Source organism: Aquarana catesbeiana, linkage group LG03 (genome assembly GCF_042186555.1).
Source record: "Aquarana catesbeiana isolate 2022-GZ linkage group LG03, ASM4218655v1, whole genome shotgun sequence".
NCBI lineage: Eukaryota > Metazoa > Chordata > Amphibia > Anura > Ranidae > Aquarana > Aquarana catesbeiana.
The window spans coordinates 115519559-115539669 of NC_133326.1; the positions used below are offsets into that span (position 1 = coordinate 115519559).

At 47.0% G+C, this 20111-nt stretch overlaps 1 protein-coding gene across 1 annotated transcript in view; it reads right to left on the reverse strand.

Moving 5' to 3' along the window:
• PTPN9 (protein tyrosine phosphatase non-receptor type 9) overlaps positions 1-16513 on the reverse strand; it is a 98161-nt gene extending 81648 nt beyond the window's left edge. The window contains exon 1 of the mRNA XM_073619034.1: positions 16189-16513. Within this exon, the coding sequence (XP_073475135.1) occupies positions 16189-16221 (33 nt within the window). The 5' untranslated portion in view covers positions 16222-16513. The remainder of the gene's footprint in view (positions 1-16188) is intronic.
• Positions 16514-20111: the final 3598 nt, after the last annotated feature.

Genomic DNA, 20111 nt, shown 5'->3' on the forward strand with positions numbered 1-20111 from the left:
GGGGCCCCATGTATTGTAAAATCTTGGATAAGAACCTTCTTCCCTCAGTCAGAACACTGAAGTTGGGTTGTGGATGGGTCATCCAGCATGACAATGACCCAAAACATACCATCAAGGCAACAAAGGAGTGGCTTAAGGAGAAGCACATTAAGGTCATGGAGTAGCCCAGCCTGTCTCCAGACCTTAAAATGAGTGTAAAGGATTGTTTTTTATTTTTAAAAAAATAACAAACATATCATACTTACTGTGACAGACCTAGCCGGGACAGAGGCTGTTGGAGAGGACTGAATGCAAGCCTGTTGCCTTTTGATTATGGGCCCTAGCATTTGGGGGAATGGTGCTCTCTGTGAGCTGTATGCCTGGGGACCCTGGGGTTCACCATCTCCTGTCCGTGGAACTCAGAAGATGCCATCAGTGCTGAGCAGAGCGCAATGAAGTTTGGCCCTAATCCCAACTCTTCTGCTGGGGGCTCACCCGATGGTTCTTCCTCAGCAGAAAAGTCTATCAAATCCCCTGTCTCTGCAACTGGTGTCTGGGGATGGAGGTTCACCATCTCCTGTCCATGGAATCCAGAAGATACTATCAGTGCTGGGCAGAGGTTAGCAGAGCTTTGCCCTGTTGTCAGCACTTCAGGTTTGGGGATGGCAATCTCCAGATTTTCCACTGCAGATTCTCTGGCATGCTGCTGGACAGGCACATTCCTCCATCCAAGATCATCCCATGCAGAAACAGGATCATCAAGGTCACTCAGCACTTGCTGCATCCGCCATAAGACCTCCGCCTCCATAGCTGCGGGGGCAGGTTGGCAAAGCACACTATTGCTCTGCCACATTACCGACTCTTCAGCCAGGATTTCAGGGTTGTCAGCTGGTATTTCCTGATAGTCCCAGGCAAAGGGAGCCCAGCCCTGGCACTGAGCAATGTCTAGCAGCCATCTGTAGGCGATCTCTAGCTCCCATTCCTGAACGGCCAGAAACTCCAAATCTTTCTGTGCCCAGTGCACTTCCGAAATGTTCAGTAGCCCTTCTCTGAAATCCATGATTTCGTCCACCCGCCACTCCAAATCACTCCCAAAGTTAGAGTCCCCTGTCAGCTTCACATACAACAGTCCCAAGCCGCCGTAGCTTAAGCCTTCCGTTGGGCTGTCATCCGCTATCCAGGGACATGCTTGGGATACATGCCACCGGAGGGCTCTGTAGCTCTCATCCAGCTTTATCTCTGCCCAGACCAGCCTGCTTAATTCAGCTGTCTGCTTCTTGTGTGGTTTTTCTCCCAAAAACCGCACCCGCAGTTCGTACTGCGACCAGTACCTTTCCTCGATGGAGGGGAGAACTTTTCCCTGGTGTCACTGCTCACGGGCTAGCGCTTCCTTCCAGAGTTTGCAGCGAATAGAATCACACCATCCCAGCAGGACCTGCTCTGATACTGGTCCTCTGTGCTGTATCTGCATCTCTCGCAACCTCCTTCTGAATTCCTCATCCATGGCGGCTGGTATCTGTACCTCTCCTCTCCTGCTATCTGGACCTTGGATCTAGATAGAAGTTTGGATGTCCCAGACTGCAGGAAGCTTTCCCGCTGCTTGCCACCAATGTCACGGAATGTCCCACACTCCGCTTGAGTGCTTCCGTCATATACCACTTCCTCCCAGTCTGTATACCGATATCAGATATTCCAACCTCTCTGAGCACAAAACAAGGTGACACTTGCTTGTTGCTAACATGAACTCACTTTATTCAGAACCAGAATACAGTCCTATATACAGGAGAAAATATTACTCTAACAATACAAACGTAACCTAATTAACATGAGCTAATTAACTAATCCTTTATACAGCCTAGGTGACTGAGACATGACCTTTTGCCCAGACTGAGTTAATTATCACAGGACACCTTCTCACAATAGCAGCAGCTCCAATAGGAGTCGTCCCGTCTCCTACATTGTATAGAGGACAATGTGATCAGCTCATTCAATTAACATAAACACAGGTAGTTGGAATTGATGACACCAGCATCTCCTCACAGGATGTGTCCCAACAGTATAATTCAGTCTTATCATTCTAATATGGCATATAAAGGGTTCCCAGAGTCTGTGTGTTTTGGGGGGACATGGAGCTGAATCCAAAGTAACACCAACCCCAGGCATACAGCTCACAGAGAGCACCATTCCCCCAAATGCTAGGGCCCATAATCAAAAGGCAACAGGCTTGCATTCAGTTCTCTCCAACAGCCTCTGTCCCGGCTAGGTCTGTCACACTTACCTCCACTGTGAAGCTCGTTTTGCACAGGGTGGCCCCGATCGTCCTCTTCTGGGGGCCCCGGCGGCTCCTCCCCACATCAGATAACCCCCTAGGAGAAGCGCTCTCCCGAGGGGGTTACCTTGCGGGCGCTCTACCCAGTCCAGCATTCAGCGTCCATAGCCGCAGAATGTATGACTCGGCCCCGCCCCCGCATCATTGGATTTGATTGCCAGTAGCAGGAGCCAATGGCTGTGCTGCTATCAATCTATCCAATCAAGAGCCGAGAACCCTGGACAGAGAGACAGCGCGTCGCCGCCAGGTCAAGTTCCAGGGCTCAGGTAAGTAAAACGGGGGGGCTGGGGGGTCGGTCACTGCCAGGTGTTTTTTTACCTTAATGCATTGGATGCATTAAGGTGAAAAAACACAAAGGTTTACAACCCGTTAAAGGATTTAGAGAAGATCTGGAAAGAAGAGTGGACCAAAATCCCTCCTGAGATGTGTGCAAACCTGGTAACCAACCAGGGCCGTCTTTAATATTGATTGGACCCTGGGCAAAAAAATTTCTTGAGCCCCCTCCATGCAGTTTCGCTCTCCACCTGCTCTGAGACATACAATAAATAGCAGCTAGACTCAAAATCCATTTATTGAATCAGATCAGGCAGCGATTGGTTGCCAGAGGCTACAGTGTATCATTACGGCTCACTGACTGGTTGCTAGAGGTTACAGCACACATTACGGCTCACTGATTAGTTGCTAGAAGTTACAGCACAGGATTTCTGCTTGTTGATTGGTTGCTAGATGTTACTGCACATCATTACTGCTTACTGATTGGTTGCTAGATGTTACTGCACATCATTACTGCTTACTGATTGGTTGCTAGAGGTTACAGCACATACGCTCCTCACTGCCTTCACACTGTGGACTGGGGAGGTGAGGGGACGCATCATTAATAAACAGAAAACCCATAGGGATCCTAGAACTCCTGGGATCAGTGCCAGTGCTGGTGGAGGGTGTGATGAATGGCAATGCTGATTTTTTCTTACCGACTACCAATATAAAGAGGAGTTTCAACACTGGCTTCAATGTAATAGGGGTTTACACTGAGCACTAATGTAATAGAAGCATTCACAGTAACCACCAATGTAAGGAGGGATTTACGCTGACCACCAATGTAAGTGGGACATTCACACTGGCCACTAGTGTGAATGAAATGATTTTACACCAAGCACCAATGTAATGAGAAGATGTACACTGACCACCAATGTAACTGAGACATTTAGCCTGCGTTCACATTTGTGTGTCGGGAATGCATGCAAAATCGATTTCCTGACACCATAGAAACGTGCTGCCCTTAAGCAGATACACATCAGTGCCATTAATTGTTAATGACACCCTCACACATCTACTGGCATGTGCCTTGGCACCGTGTGATTTTGAAAAAGGGTTTGGGACTTTCTTCTGCATTTCTAGCAGCCTACTGAAATGAATGGGCTGCCCTACACGTGACCTACATCTTTATCCACCCTGTCAGTACACCTTTGCACCCCAAAACCCCAGCTAACCTCTGCACCCCAAACCTCCCCCATCCTCTCCACTCCCCCTCCCCTTTAACTCTACCTGCCTACTCTGCTCATCTTTGCTCCCACCTTCCTTACCTCTATACATCCCCTCCTTGCTCACCTGTGCACCCCAAACTGTAATTCCTTCTCTGCCTACCTCTGCACACCCCACACTACCCTCCCCCCAGTAATTTGCTTACCTTTGCAGAACAGGCTGATGGTAGGCTTAATGACCACAGTTGTAGGCAGGAATTTCAAGTATGCTCCTTTATCTCCCCAGTGGGCAGCTTTCAGTATAGGTGATGGTGGATATGACCTCAGGGGGGAATGATATACATATGAATACTGCCTCTATTTACATATGAATTATGCCGCTATTTACATATCAATGCCGGTTATTCACATGTAAACACAGGGTCTGCAGGTGAGTCATCTGTACACAACAATAGGACAGAGCTGGGCAGCATTAGTAACAGAACTTCACACTGAGATATCAGGACGCAGCACAGGACTAAAACCTCAAAGTACGAGGGAATTTAAACTGGGATAGTTGGCAAGTATGAGGCAGCTGCTTTAGGCCCCACAACAATGGCAGAGCCCAGGGCAGCTGCCCCTTTTGCCCTGCCTTAAAGACGGCCCTGTAACCAACTACAAGAAACAGCTTTCCTCCTGTTTTGCTTGGGGATCAAAAAAGGAAAAAATAATATTTTTGCGCTAATCCTCTATAATGTCGTGAACCGATGCAAAACAAAATGTCTGAATACTAGGCAACAATAAACAAATGGATATAAAAAATAGTGCGCTGTTCCTTTAAGTCAGATGTCAACCAGTGATATACCAATTGTGATAAAAGTGCTACTACACTGAATAATGTGCAATACAATATAGCATATAAATGAGAAATTAAATATAAAAAATGCAATAATGGTAATGAAACGTTCACTACCACGTGCCAATGAATTAAGTGCTCAGTGGAGTGAGTACCAGGTGGAGTGCACTTGTGACGGGTGACACCGCGTCCAGCTTGATTTTTCAGCATCATTGCAAGTGTATTCCTTTATTTACCTACCCACCTGTTTTATGCTTTGTGGCTTCTCCTTGTTGTTTGCATTTCATACATGTCCGCCTGGTGAGCGACTTTCATTTAAAACACGGTCGAGATCCCTATGAGATTGAAGCTTCCATTGTGGAGATTGATTGCGGGCTGGTTTTGATCTCTGTAATTGAGATCCATGTTTTCTGGTAAGAGGCTATCTTTTTCATACTAAGGTGCACATTTTGGCAGCACTGGAGCACCTTTGAAAAGGGACATTGGATTGAGAGAACTGAGCACTTTATTCATCGTGATAGTGGAGTTTTCATTACTATTGTTGCATTTTTTTTATATTTCATTTCTCAATTCTATGCTATATTGTATTGCACGTTTCAGTGTATTAGCACTTGCACTTTATTTTCTCACAATTGGTATATCACCGGTTGACATCTGACTTAAAAGGAACAGCACACAATTTTTTGGATCCATTTGCTTGGGGATCAAATACTTATTTTACTCACTGAACTGCATCTGAATTTATAACATTTGTATCATGTGTTTTTTCTGGATTTTTGGATGATATTCTGTCTCTATCATTGGAAATAAACCTATGATAAAAATTATAGACCCTTCATTTCTTTGTAAGTGGGCAAGTTTACAAAATCTGCAGGGGATTAAATAATTACTTTCCCAACTGTATGTAAAATGCTGCGTAAATTGACGGCGCTATAGAAGCACCTGTAATAAATGAATAAATAAAATAACTGGTCAAAGCTGCACAGTTTGTTTTTATCTACAGACATCCCTTATTTGCATAGGCAGTACTATGCCTTCAAAGGCTTGCGCAAATACAACATATACTTCCCCTGTAAAAGGGAATGTCAAGGTAAAGCTTCATTATGGGCTCATTCACACCAACAAGCATCATGGCCCACATTATAATGCATGGTAACACATTCATGGGAAAATCCATTGAGCATTTGCAACTTTTTTTTTGGCAGTATGGTCCCGTTAGAAAGTACTGTGCCCAATTCATAAAAGCCTTGCAACAGTTTTGGTAAGAGTTTTGACATGTGCAACAGATTTGGGTAGTTCTTTTTTTGCACCACTTTCACAATGTCTTGCTATGGCTGCAAAAAATGTAAAAAGAATTTCCGCCACTTCGTTGATAAGGAAACTAGAAGTAATTAGGTTCAACTCTTAGCTGGCATACAGAGACGGGTCAGAGTGGAGCTGCAGTGTATTCATTTTAGTATTGTGTTGTTTATTGGTTTCATTGGTTGCTAGGACCCAAGCTGCCAGTGTCCTAGCAACCAGTGGCATGGGGCTAAACAGTAACATTGGGTAGAGCCTAAAGGGGATTCTGAGAGACTAGTTCCTTATCAATTTCGCCTGCCTTGTGATTGAAAGTGGATGGCAGTGGGTGGATTTTGTAGCCCGAAACACAGCCCGCGACAGGCTATTAAATTTGTCCATAGCAGCCTGCTGTCAACCTCAAGGATGGCGGACCTGATGGGAAACTAGTTTTTCAAAGTTCTCCTTCATGATTCACAGCAGGCACCAGTAGGCAGATTCTACAGCCGCTATTGGGCTGTCTTAATGGCTATGGAATTGGCCCTCTGCAGTCTGTTTTCAATCTAAGGGAGGCAGCTCTAATGGTGACTAGTCTCTCACCATCCCCATCAGGCTCCACCCACCCAACAACTCAGCTCCTCGGTTGCTGGGCCTGTGTGATAGATCCAGACTTAGGGCAGATCCACTATGGACGCCCTGGCCTCAGTGTTGCCCTCCCCCACCATGTCTCCTTTGACAAATTAAAAAAAGAAGTGTGGGATCCTAAAAAAATTAAACATACCTTCTCGCCTAGGTGGCTGCAGCATTGATCTGAGCTGCAGCTGTGCCCAGCCAGCTCTACACTGAGAACTGAGTGATCAAAGACCACTGATCGCTCAGTTCTTGGGTCCACTCTAATCAGTGACTGTCACCGCTCTGTCCCTCCAGCACTGGGCTGTGAAGGGGGTAGAAATGGCTGGCTCAGGCTACCAGTGGCGCACTGAGAGGCTGAATCAGCTGCCAGTCAGGCATCGTGGCGGATCCCGACATTATTGTTGTGATCCCTGCAGAGGCGGGACCGGCTCTGTGAGGTCAGCCAACAGCGGGCTTTTGCCTGCTGTCAGCTGAGTCTGGGTGACATGAGAGCAGACTAAGAACCAACAACAAGAAAAGGGTGCACCGACCTAGTGCATTACCACAGTAAATTTTATTTGAAAATAGAACAATTATTATACTCACAAACACAGATAAGATGTACGCATATCATAGCATATGAGACCAATCTCCTTCAGGTCTGCTGTAGTCTACCAATAGAGTGGGAAGACCAGGAGGCATTCGTGGTGGCTGACACATTTCGAGGGTAAACCCTCTTCATCAGAGCCAAAATACCGAATGACCCATTCACGGGAGAGCATAAATAAGTGCACTCCTGTGACCTACAGGAGAAGTATGGCCAAAAGAGATTTAGCCCACTTCTCTTTTAATTAATCTGTCACAAGCACTGCCATTAGTTGTGCAGTGGAGTAATATCATTCTAAAGCATGTCAGTGACACGCTTTATGAATTCTCAGGACTGGGCGTTGTGATGTGTAGTAATGCAAAATTAATTGAACCCCAACACACATCTGAAATGCACTGTAACAATCCTGAGATTTAGCACACCACAACACAGAGGCATTGCCCCATGCTTAAAAAAAAATTATATGCACAACCTTTTTTGTGCATTGACAGCCCATTTGTTTTTAATAAGCTGTCCAACGCATTGCTCCTCAATGCATAAAAACATGTGTTGCAACACACTGGGATATATGAATGTTCTCCTTACTTCTCTGGTAGGAAGTGTGAATACCAAATGACTTACCCTGAAAGGATCGTTCCTGCCAACTCACATAGCGATAGATGGATTGTAATGAAGTGAAAGAATGTGACCTCCATGTATGCTTTTGCCTTTCTGTACAGTTTAGGGAACCCAAAACCAGAGTATCTGTGCTTACATACCTCAGATGTAGTTTAAAAAAAAAAAAAAAAAAACCACAGGAGGCCCACGTGAGATAATAAATAAAATGAACAACTAGCAATATGCACTGAAGTAACATTAAAGAGGAACTGCAGTCTGCTCACATAATTAGTAATAAAAACATCTTTGCCATTCTGAAGCTTCCCTTCAACCACTTTGCATGTTATTTTATATATACTGTGATTCTGTACTTGCCACATATGCTGCAGAAATCTCCCTCCACTGAGTCTGGCTGTAACAATTTTAACTGTGGGCAGCTGAAGCTGCTGTCTGTTTACTTCCTGGATTTACACAGACACACACCTCCAGCTCTTATTGGCCCTCTTATGGCTCATCCCCCCTCCCTTCCTGGAAAACTCTCAGGAGATAGAAGGGGGAGAGGGAGAGAGGGAGAGAGATGTTATAAGCTTAGACATTCTATTAGATAAGAAACAGGAAGTGGGCTGAATAAGGTATTTACTGGCAGGAAAAAAAAAAAAAGTTTTACTATCCAAAGTTAAAACAAGAGCAACAGATCGAAAGTTGAAAAAAAACGGAGTTACTTACCGGTAACATCCTTTTCCAGGAATCTTTCAGGACAGCACCATAGAGAGACACCGGCTCCTCCCCTCTTAGGAAACACCGCCTTCCAATTCAATATTTAAATCTCATCCTCCCAACGGCCCCTCAGTTCTTCACGAGTTCCTCCGGCCAGCTGGGGAGACACAAGAATACGTCATACAAATCTTTATCTTACCTGACGTTCTCATGCGATGAGTTCTCATAGATAATCAAAAACCTGGGTGGGTACTAGTGCTGTCCTGAAAGATTCCTGGAAAAGGATGTTACCGGTAAGTAACTCCGTTTTTCCCCATTCATCTTTCAGGACAGCACCATAGAGAGGATAAGCGAGCACCTTACCTTAGGGAGGGACTACTGCCTGCAGCACCTTACGCCCAAAGGCTTGGTCTTTGGCTGACAGCAGGTCCAATCTGTAATGCTTCACAAACGTGGAAAAACTGGACCACGTTGCTGCTCTACAGGTCTGCTCCGGAGAAGCACCAGCCCACTCTGCTTGAGAAGTTGCCACTGCCCTGGTGGAATGTGCTTTAATACCCTCCGGGGGCTCCAAACCCCCGATTACATAGGCCTGGCTAATGGCCAACCTTAACCATCTGGCTATTGATCGTCTAGAGGCTTTGAACCCTTTCCTAGCCCCTGAAAACAATACAAAAAAAGAATCGGATTTCCTAAACTGTTTTGTACTATCTAAGTACTGAAGGACGCACCTTCTAACGTCCAGTTTGTGAAAAATATGCTCCTGTTCCCTCACAGGATTCGAACAGAAGGTAGGTAAAATAATTTCCTGGTCCCTATGAAAACTAGAGGCCACTTTTGGTAAAAAGGCCGGATCCGTTTTAAAAATCAAACGGTCCGGAAAAACCTGAAAAAAAGGCGCCCTAATAGAAAGGGCTTCGAGTTCACTTACTCTCCTTGCTGTGGTGATCGCCACCAAAAACACAGTTTTGAGGGTGATCAACTTCAAGGTACAGGATTCCAATGGCTCAAAAGGATCCCCTGTAAGAGACTGTAAAACTAAGGAAAGATCCCACACTGGGAATGGGGAACTTTTAACAGGCCTCTGTCTGCCTAAAGCTCTAAAAAACCTAGCTACCCAAGGATCTATAGCTAGCGGCTTTTCCAGGAAAACGCTTAGTGCCGATACTTGTCCTTTCAAGGTGCTAAGGGCTAATCCTTTGTCCGCTCCTGCCTGCAGAAACTCTAATACTGCTACAGAACTTCGTACATCGAAGGAGCTTTCTGTGCACCAACTGTTAAAGCGTTTCCACACCTTTAGGTAAATGGCTTGCGTCTCTCTTTTCCTGCAATTTAGGAGAGTTGTCACTAGCCGATCCGAGAAACCTTTGGCCTTTAGCAATTCTTCCTCAGTAGCCACGCTGCGAGGTTCCATCGCTCCACCTGAGGGCAACAGATTGGACCCTGAGAGAGAAGATCCTCCCGGATAGGCAGAATCCAGGGAGGCTCCACTGTCAAACTCTTCAAGAGGGAGAACCACGGCCTCCTTGGCCAGTGTGGTGCGATCAGAATGAGGGTTGTGTCTTCTGACCGAAATTTTCTCAGAACTGCTGGAATCATTACGGGAGGGGGGAAGGCATAACACTTTGAGAAACGCCAGCTCTGAGCTAGTGCATCCACCCCGGCTGCTCCGTCCCATCTGTTTAGGGAAAAGAACAGACGAGCTTTCGTATTCGCCTTTGAGGCGAAGAGATCCACGGAGGGGACCCCCCACTTCCGAGTAATCATCTCGAAGATGTCCTGGTTCAAGACCCAGTCGCCTTCCTTCAGCATTTTTCTGCTCAGAAAATCTGCTACGTGGTTCTGCTCCCCCTTCAGATGTATTGCAGAGAGAGAGAGAATGCTCCCTTCGGCCCACCTGAGGATGGATTCTGCCAGACCCCACAAGGATCTGCTCCTGGTTCCCCCTTGCCTGTTGATGTAGGCCACTGCTGATGAGTTGTCCGAACGGACCCTCACATGCTGCCCCAGGAATTCTCTCTGAAAAGCTCTGAGAGCCAACTCTATTGCTCTCAGTTCCCTCCAGTTCGAGGACTTCTTTGCGTCTTCTTTTTCCCCAGGTGCCTTGCATCATCTGGGAATCTAGGTGTGCTCCCCACCCTGTGCCGCTCGCATCGGTCGTAACCGTTCTGGACACTGGAAGAACCCACTCCAGGCCCTGTGAGAGATTGGACCCTTTCCTCCACCACCAGAGGGACCTTTTGAGCTGACTTGGCACAGATATAAGGGAGTCCAGAGATGCTGGACTGTGGTCCCAGACACTCAGAATAAACAGCTGTAGGGGGCGAAAGTGCAGCCCTGCCCACTGAACTGCCGGAAGCGTGGAAGTCAGTAAGCCCAGTGCTGACATTGCTTTCCTTACTGAGATCTGACTGCTGCCCTGGAGCAGTAATATTGCTCTGTCCACCTTCTGGATTTTTTCTGCTGGAAGGAACACTTTTTGTTTTGTCGAATCCAGTACATAGCCCAGGAAGGTGACCTTTTGGGCCGGAACCAAACTGGATTTTTCCAGGTTCAAGAGCCATCCCAGGTTTTCTAAGCTGTCTCTTGCTACCTGAAGATCCTGGTACAACTGCTCCGGGGAAGGAGCAAACAGGAGTAGGTCGTCCAGGTACGCGACTACAGAGATGCCTCTGAGCCGCAAGAAAGCCAGGACCTCCACCATCACTTTGGTGAAGATGCGGGGGGAAGAGGATAGTCCAAAGGGGAGTGCTTTGAACTGTAGATGAAACGTTCCTTCCCCAGTTTTCACCGCCAGTCTGAGAAACCTCTGGTAACTTTCTGCGACTGGAATGTGCAGATAAGCGTCCTTTAAGTCTATTGACGCCATGAAGCAATTTGGGGGAAGAAGCGCTTTCACCGAATAGACAGAATCCATCCGGAATTTCCTGTAGGTAATTGAGACATTCAGAGGCTTCAGATTCATGATAAGCCTGAATTTTCCCGAAGGCTTGCGGACCACAAAAATGTGGGAGTAAAAGCCTCTGCCTATCTCCTCTACAGGAACCCTCACTATCACCTCTTGTTCCTCTAACTCCTGTAGGGAGGATAGAAGAGCTGATGCTTTCTCTGCACACTTTGGCAGCTCGGTGACCAGAAGTCTGTGCTGAGGAGGTTCTGAGAACTCTAGCTGGTAACCTCTTCTTATGATCCCTAACACAAACTGGTTGGAGGTGATCATCTCCCATTGTGGGAGGAAGGCCCCCAATCTTCCTCCCACCGTGGTTACCCCGTCATTGGGTCTTCTTGGGCTGTTCAGGAGGGCGAAAAATCGCCCCTCCCCGCCCCTTGCCCTTCTGCCCCCAAGCTTTTTTCTGCCGCTCTCCTTTTGGGGTTTCAAACTTTCTCTGAGGGCGAAACTTTCTTCTAGCCTGCTCCCCAAACTTCTTTTTAATGGGAAAGGCCTTTTTCTTATCGGCCGTCCGGTCTAAAACGGTCTCTAAACCTGGGCCAAACAAGAGATCTCCTGTGAGGGGAATTCCACAGAGTTTAACTTTAGATGCGCTGTCTCCTTGCCACGTCTTAAGCCATAGGGCCCTTCGAGCCGAATTAGTGAGGGCTGAAGACCTTGCGGACATGCGCACTGATTCGGCGGAAGCGTCTGCAATATACGCTACACCCTTAAGTAGCATGGGAAAGGAAGCCAAAATAGTCTCTTTTGGCGTTCCTGCCTCAATATGCGCCTTTATCTGCGTAAGCCAATATTCCATATTGCGGGCCACTACTGTGACCGCCATGGCAGGCTTAAGGTTTCCCTGTGACGAATCCCAGGACTTCTTTAAGAGAGAGTCCATCCTTCTGTCCATGGGGTCTGCAAGAACCCCCATGTCCTCGAAGGCCAGATCTGTTTGCCTGGAAACCTGAGAAAAAGCAGCATCCAGCCTAGGGGTCTTATTCCAGACTAGAGACTCCCCTTCTGAAAAAGGAAACCTTCGCTTCAAAGCCCTTGAAAAGAAAGGTTTTCTCTCAGGATCTTTCCATTCATTCTTTATGGCCTCAACCAATACATCATGGACTGGGAAATCCTTCCTTTTTTGTTCCCCAAGACCTTTGTACATTTGGTCATGGAGCGATAACACCTTCTTTTCTTCCTGAATTCCCAAAGTGGTGTGAATAGCTCCCAAGAGCTCCTCCACTTCGTCCAGGGAAAGCTTATAGCGAGAGGTTTTTGTGGATTCCCCATCCACCTCCACCACATCCGATTCCCTTTGAGAATCTGAAGTGGTGCTATCTGGCTCCTCCTCAATTTCCACTCTGGAGCCCCCTGGTCTCTCTCCACTAACAGAGGGAGTATCCACTGGGCTAGGTGTAACACTCTGCTGCACTGGTAAAGGACTGCTTTGGGCTTGCGGCAACTGGAAGCTAGAAAAGAGTGCCTTAAAGGACTGAAAGGTGCTAGAAAGCTCTTTGACGGATGCAGCAAGATCTGTACCCTGTTCTGCTGCCTGTTCCCTGACTAATCCATCAATGCACTCCTTGCAAAGTGCCTTGGTCCAGGATTCCCCCATACTAACTCTACAAGAGGGGCATTTTTTCTTTGAACCATGAGGCGACTTGCTTTTCTCTGTGGCTTTCTGAAAAAGAAAGAGAGAGAGTCGCCATAAATGCCCAATCCCACCAGTGCTTTTACAGAGGACCACCAGGAGTGCCCCCCCCAGGACCAACCACCACCAGGGTCCCAGACACACTCCCCTTCCCCCCGACCACCAGTGAGGGGAGAACACCCGTGAAGCTATCGGGATTTAGGTAAGGGAACACCACCCCAGGGTTCCACTTACCTTAGCATGGCTGGTGCTACTGTCTCCTGGAGCAGTTCTAGAGACCTCTGTCTCAGACATGTCCGCTGAGGATGGTGGTCGATCGTTTCCCCCGACAGCTGACTCTACAGCAAAGCAAGAGGGTCGCACCAGCCGAACGCTCGGTCCGTTTTCTTTCCCCGCGTCCGGAACCGGAAGACGCGGAATCGTCGGAAGTGCCTGCCCTCGCCGGAACTGACGTCACCCGTCATCCGACCCGGCCATAGAGCTTCAAACGCTGGCTGCTTGAACAAGCAGGAGAGACTCAGGCACTTCCCACAGCGCCCCCCTGGGCAGAAGAAACACGGACCTCCTCAGCTGTCTCTTTCCCCAAGAGAGGCTGAGGCGCGCCAATTCAGTTTTAAAAACAGGTAAGTATGGCTTCCCCAGCCTTTACCTAACTGAACAAACAATAGTAGAGGGAAAGAGCTAGAGAGACCCGACTCCCCCTCTTCCTCACACAAAATCTTTGGCTTCAGTCTCCCTGACTGATCCGCCACGGTTCCCAAGCAGTGTCTCCCCACCGGAGGAAACACCTGAACTGAGGGGCCGTTGGGAGGATGAGATTTAAATATTGAATTGGAAGGCGGTGTTTCCTAAGAGGGGAGGAGCCGGTGTCTCTCTATGGTGCTGTCCTGAAAGATGAATGGGGAAAAATGACTGAAGGTCCACTTTAACAAGGACACGGGGGGCGCATGCAGAAACAACTGGGTGCCATGGGTGGAAGTAAGGCCTGCTGGCCATTTCTCACCATGCTCTAACAGTATCCATAATAGGCCTCGACAAAACTATAATCACTCCTTTTTCTATGGCCCCTTTCACACTGAGGCGTCGCTATTGTAAACCGCCCCCACTAGCGGCCAAGAAAGGGTTAAAAACCAGAGGCGCTTTGCCGGAGGTATAGCCACGCTATCTCATTGATTTCAATGGGCAGGAGCGGTGTATACACCGCTCCAAAGATGCTGCTAGCAGGACTTTTTTTCCTGTCCTGCTAGCGCATTGCTCCAGCGTGAAAGCCCTCGGGGCTTTCACACTGGAGAGACAGCAGCGGCTGTTTCGTGTCGGTTTGCAGGCGCTATTTTTAGCGCAATAGTGCCTGCAAACCGCCCCAGTGTGAAAGGGGCCTAAATGTATTATTAACAATAAGCCAGTGTAAAAAGAGCAAATACAGTCCCAGATATATTGCCCTAGTCTTGCAGCCTGCTGAAATGTGTGCAGGATCCTGAGACATCAGGGTTCGTCCCTTGTCCCCACATCACAGGGTTTCTGCAGCAAATTCAAAAATCTTCCAGAATCAGCACCGAAAAACGCCACTTACCACCTGCTGTCATGTTTACTATGCAGAGGCTTTCACGGCCAATCTTGGGAGATTTTAATATCTACTACAGAAACTTTAGTCAGAATAACAGCACTGATATTTATGATTAGGTCTCCTAAATAGCTGCACACAGCAGGTAATGCCCGGTACACATCATGAGATTATCGGACGAACGATCGTGCGTTTTTATTTTTGCATGCTAATCTCAGATCGAAATTCCCATACAACAGAAAAAAAATTTGGAAGCGATGTCATGTGTTGTAATGCATTTGAATTGCATTTTCGAACGATAGCTGTACTGGTTAAATGAAAATCGTACAATCTGGCATGGTACGAAAAAAAAAAAAAAAAATTGTGCATGTCCGATAATAAATATATATATATAAATAGAATAATATCGGATGAACTGTCATGATCGGCTCTCGAAAGCTCTGTACTAGCGATCCGATTATCGTACGATCGATTTGAAAGCCGTATTTTCTGTATAATGGGCTTAAGGGCCCTTTCACACGTGCGGATCAGTTTTCAGACATCCGCTTGCTCAGCAGGGATCGATCCGCTGATCCCCGCTGAGCCGGCGGATGACAAGTCCATCTCTGCACACTGTGCATGGAGGGACCTGTCAGATCTCCGCTCTACTCTATGGAGGGGGGGGGGGGGGTCAGATGATTATAGACCGCCTGTCCGTTTTCATCCGATCAGAGTCCCCACAGATGGACAGAAAATAGGACATCCATCTGAGCGGTCCACACGTGTGAATGAAAGGGCCCTAAGTATAACATGTTTGTTATTTTTATTATAAACAAAAAAAAAAAAAAAATTGAAGCTTTACAACTACTTTAAGTGTATAGCACTACCTTTCTTAACCAGCGTTCTGTGGAACGATGGTGGTTCTTGCAGAAGTTGCTAGGGGTTCTACGTGCAGTGAGCAATTTCCGAAGCTCACATATGTAACCACTGACACCAATGACCTTTTTAGCGATCTATAAACGGGGGGGGGGGCTTTAAATATGGTAAATGTTACTTCAAGGGTTCCTCTAAGTTAAAAGGGTTGATAAAGGCTGGTATAGCCACTCACACAAACATCTCCGTCCAATCGAAATTTGATCCAATTGGCCTACAGTTAATTGGAAATCCATTCCGATTCCTCTGCTAAAGTGACATTGAATGTTGTTTCTATAGGTACAGTGTGAACGGTATGGTTACACGATGACTTTATGGTCCCTGGACATAATACAGTATTAGGACAAACACATTTCACTGTCCAGGAACATTCGATTCTTTTATTCTGACTGCACAGCTGTAGTCACACATGAATTACATAAGAAGCAACAATTCTCTGTGTGCACCCCAACATATTATACATTCCATGTGTACACCCCAACTGATTATACATTCCATGTGTGCACCCCAACATATTATACATTCCATGTGTACACCCCAACATATCATACATTCCATGTGTACACCCCAACTGATTATACATTCCATGTGTACACCCCAACATATCATACATTCCATGTGTGCACCCCAACATATTATACATTCCATGTGTGCACCCCAACATCATACACATATATAAAACATTGCGTAGGATTACCTGCTCCTCTTCCTGGGTCAGTGCCTGTGCCATGTCTTGTGCCTGTCTCTCCTCACTTCCTACTACAGGCTGGGGATCCTGCAGGGCCTTGCTGGATATGGCTAGGCCTCTCTGCCACAAGTATACAAATGCCTGGAGATGGGAGAAGCAGAGGCTTGGGAGGGTGGCCTACTGCAAGTACAACACACAGAAATAAAAGAAAAGAAAGAAAAGTCTCAGAGAAGATTTAATATAAACGAGGCATTTTCTTGACAGGGGTGTGGGAAAAGGAAGCAGTCATAAAAATAGAAATAGAGATCCAAAAGAAATCCAGACACTCCCTCTAGTGGTGAACATTAATCCTGCAAGTTAATGAAAAGCAACACATCGTATACAGGTTGCTTACACACTTCATGAGATTATTTGAACTCAGAAACAAAAGTTGCTAATTTTTATAAATTAAAAGAATAGTTTACCTTTACCAAAAAAAAAAAAAAAAAAAGGCCTGTAAAGGTAAAGGCTGTCTGTAGATAAAAGCAAACTGTGCAGCTCTGACTGAAGTTGGATAATTCCCTTGCTATAGGTGTAGGCCATTTATGTACTTCCTGATGCCTGGGTGGAATACTCCCAGTATGTTGCTAATTAAGGCCTAGTCATTACTGCTCACCTCCACCATCACAGGAGCGAGCTCGCAAACACTGAACTCAGAGTTACTGCATCGGGGGAGGGAATCAGAGAAGAGTTCACTCATGTGAAGGTGGAGGTGGAGGTGAGCAGTAACGACTAGGCCGAGGCCTGGGAGCATTCCAGTCAGGCATCAGAAGGTATGTAAATGACTAGAGAAGGCCTCGGGCGTGTTCAAAACCCCGCGGGCCCAATCCCGCCAGGAAACCGACACTGCACAGAGCTAATCACTGGCAGTGAGACATTTCCCGGTTCGCAGCTGCACAGATTGGGAAATGTCTTACTGCCTGTGATTAGCGCTGTGTAGTGTCAGCTTCCTGGCGGTATCGGTATGGTTGCCACCTCATCCCTTTAAACCTGAATAAAACGGAAAATTGAATACTTACTTTTCCGTAATTTACCTTTCCTGGTGCCTGCCCATGGCAGCATACCCATGGTTGGTTGCTCCGCCCCCTACCCACAGGACCATTTTAACTCTATAAAAAAGAGTTCCTCCCCTTAGTCAGTATTCTTGTAACTAGATCTCATAACGTTAAGGATCATTGAAGGGGGTGTGTATGCTGCCATGGGCAGGCACCAGGAAAGGAAAATTACGGAAAGGTAAGTATTCAATTTTCCGTTTTCCTGGTGCCTCCCATGTCAGCATACCCATGGTAAATAACTCGCTTACAGGGAGGGTACTGCAATAAAGCAATTTAATTAAACAAAAAAAGCTACAGTATAGATGACTGCAAAGTCCTTTCCCCAAACTCTCGGGAAGTAAGGACTGCTGGGTCCACACTATAGTGGGACATGAACGTGCTGAAGGACGACTAGCTGACCGCTCGACAAATTGTCTCAGGGGAGACCTGCGCCAAAGCTGCCCAAGAGGAGGCTATTCCACGCGTTGAGTGTGCATTGACCGCATCTGGAACTGGGAGACCACTAGCCCGATATGCTCTTTGGATTAACCCAGCTTGCCAAGGTCTTCTTAGATGCTGCCATTCCCTTCCTGGCACCCTTGGGGATGACAAATAGCCGTTGATCTTTCCTGAACTGCTGCGTCAAATTTAGGTAGTGACTTAGGGATCTGGCTATATCCAACTCATGCAGTTTTGAGGAGGCTGGATCCTCCCCGAATGCTGGAAGAACCCACTCTTGGCTCAGATGGAAGACTGAAGGTACTTTAGGGATGAACTGATGAATAGATTGCAACACCACCCTGTCCGGGAAGAAGGTAACGTAGGGTTCTTGTGACCCTAATGCTTGGATCTCTGATACCCTGCAACCCGAAGTGATGGCGACTAGAAAGACTGCCTTCAGAGAAATATCCTCCAAGGTGTATTCTTCTGTGGGAGCAAACGGAGGTTTTGAAAGGATATTAAGCACGATAGTCAAATCCCATTTGGGGTATAGCGTCTTTCTAGGCGGTCTCAATCTTAGAACCGCTTTCAAGAAACGTTCCACCAGAGGATCTAGCGCCCACCGGGTGTCTGTTAGAGCCGAGAGGGCTGAAACCTGGACCTTAAGCGTATTCAGGCCCAAACCTAAGTCCAATCCACTCTGTAAAAAGAGGAGTATGTTCTGGATTCTGGGGTTTAGAGGATCGAAATGGTTCGTTTCTGCCAATTCCGTAAACTTTCTCCAAACTCTATAGTATGTGGAATTCGTAGATGCTTTTCTGGCCTGTAGTAGTGTTTGAATGACATTATGCGAACATCCTAACTCGCCCAACCTTTTCCGCTCAACTTCCAAACCCTCAAGTCTAGGATCTCCGGGTACGGGGGACAGAACTTGCCTTGAGACAGAAGGTTATCTATGCGTGGAAGGTGAAGCGGTTTGCACAAGGTCATCTTGATTAGCAACGTGAACCACGGTCTCTTGGGCCAGTATGGAATCACTGCCAAAACTGTGATCGCTTCTGTGGTTAGACGTTGGAGAAACCTCAGTATCAGTGGAGTTGGTGGGTATGCGTATGCCATCTGAAAGTTCCATGGCTGGGTTAGGGCATCCACCCCTGCTGATTTTGGAGATGGGAACCTTGAAAAGAAAAGCGGTGTCTTTGCATTGAGCGGGGAGGCAAATAGGTCTATTTGGGGAGTGTCCCATTGTTGGCATATCCAGGAGAAGACCCTCGGATTCAGAGACCACTCGTTGTTGTGGCTGAAAGATCTTGAAAGCTGATCGGGTAACTGGTTCTCTGGCCCTGGGATATATGAGGCCCGTAGGTTGACTAAATTCCTCTCGGCCCATGTCAGAATGGGTGTCACTTTGTTCAGAAGGGACCTGCTGTGCGTTCCTCCTTGATTCTGAACATAAGCTACTGCCGCTTTGTTGTCCATCTGGAGAAGGATGGATTTTCCCCGGAGGAAGGTGGCCAGAGACAGGATTGCTAACCAAGCCGCCCTTAGCTCCAAGGTGTTTGATACTACTTCTGTCGCACTGAATTGCCATCTGCCCTATACCAACTGGTCTTGGTAATGTGCCCCCCATCCTAACTGACTTGCGTCTGTCATCAGAACAGTCCATGGGATGGGGCCAAGGGGACAGTGAAGCAGAAGGTTGGATGGTCTTGTCCACCACCAAAGGCTGGATTTCATTGTAGGTGTAATCAATATCCTCTGCTCTAGGTGATCTTTCTTCCACTGTGATAAGAAGCCCACCTGGAAAGTCCGTAGATGCCATCTGGCCCATTTCACCATAGGTATGCATGAAGAGAGGGAACCTAGCAGGCTCAGACAGTCTGATGCTGCCATAGAATGGCTCGCTAGCGCCCTTTTCACTTTCCCTATCAATGAAGGGATTTTTTCTGCCGGGAGTGAAACTGCTCTTCCTGGAGTGTTGAAGAATGCCCCTAGGTAAATGATCTCCTGTGTGGGCGTAAGTTGACTTTTGGCGTAGTTGATTAGCCACCCAAACTTTATCAGTGTGTCTAAGACCAACTGTACATGTATCACCAAGGTCTGCCTGTGCTGAGAAAGAACTAGAATATCTTCCAAATAGTGTAGTACTCGAATCCCCTTCTCTCGAAGAGGAGCCAAGATCGCTACTAGCACTTTGGTGAAAGTTCTGGGCGCTGTTGAAATCCCGAAGGGAAGGCATTGGAATTGAAGATGTAAGTCGTCTATTCTGAACCGAAGAAAAAGGTTGAAACTGAGGGCGGATAGGTATGTGCAGATACGCATCCTGAAGGTCTATGGACGCCATTCAATCTCCTGGCTGAACAGATAGAATGACCGTGTTTAAGGACTCCATCTTGAAATGTTCCACTCGGATATACC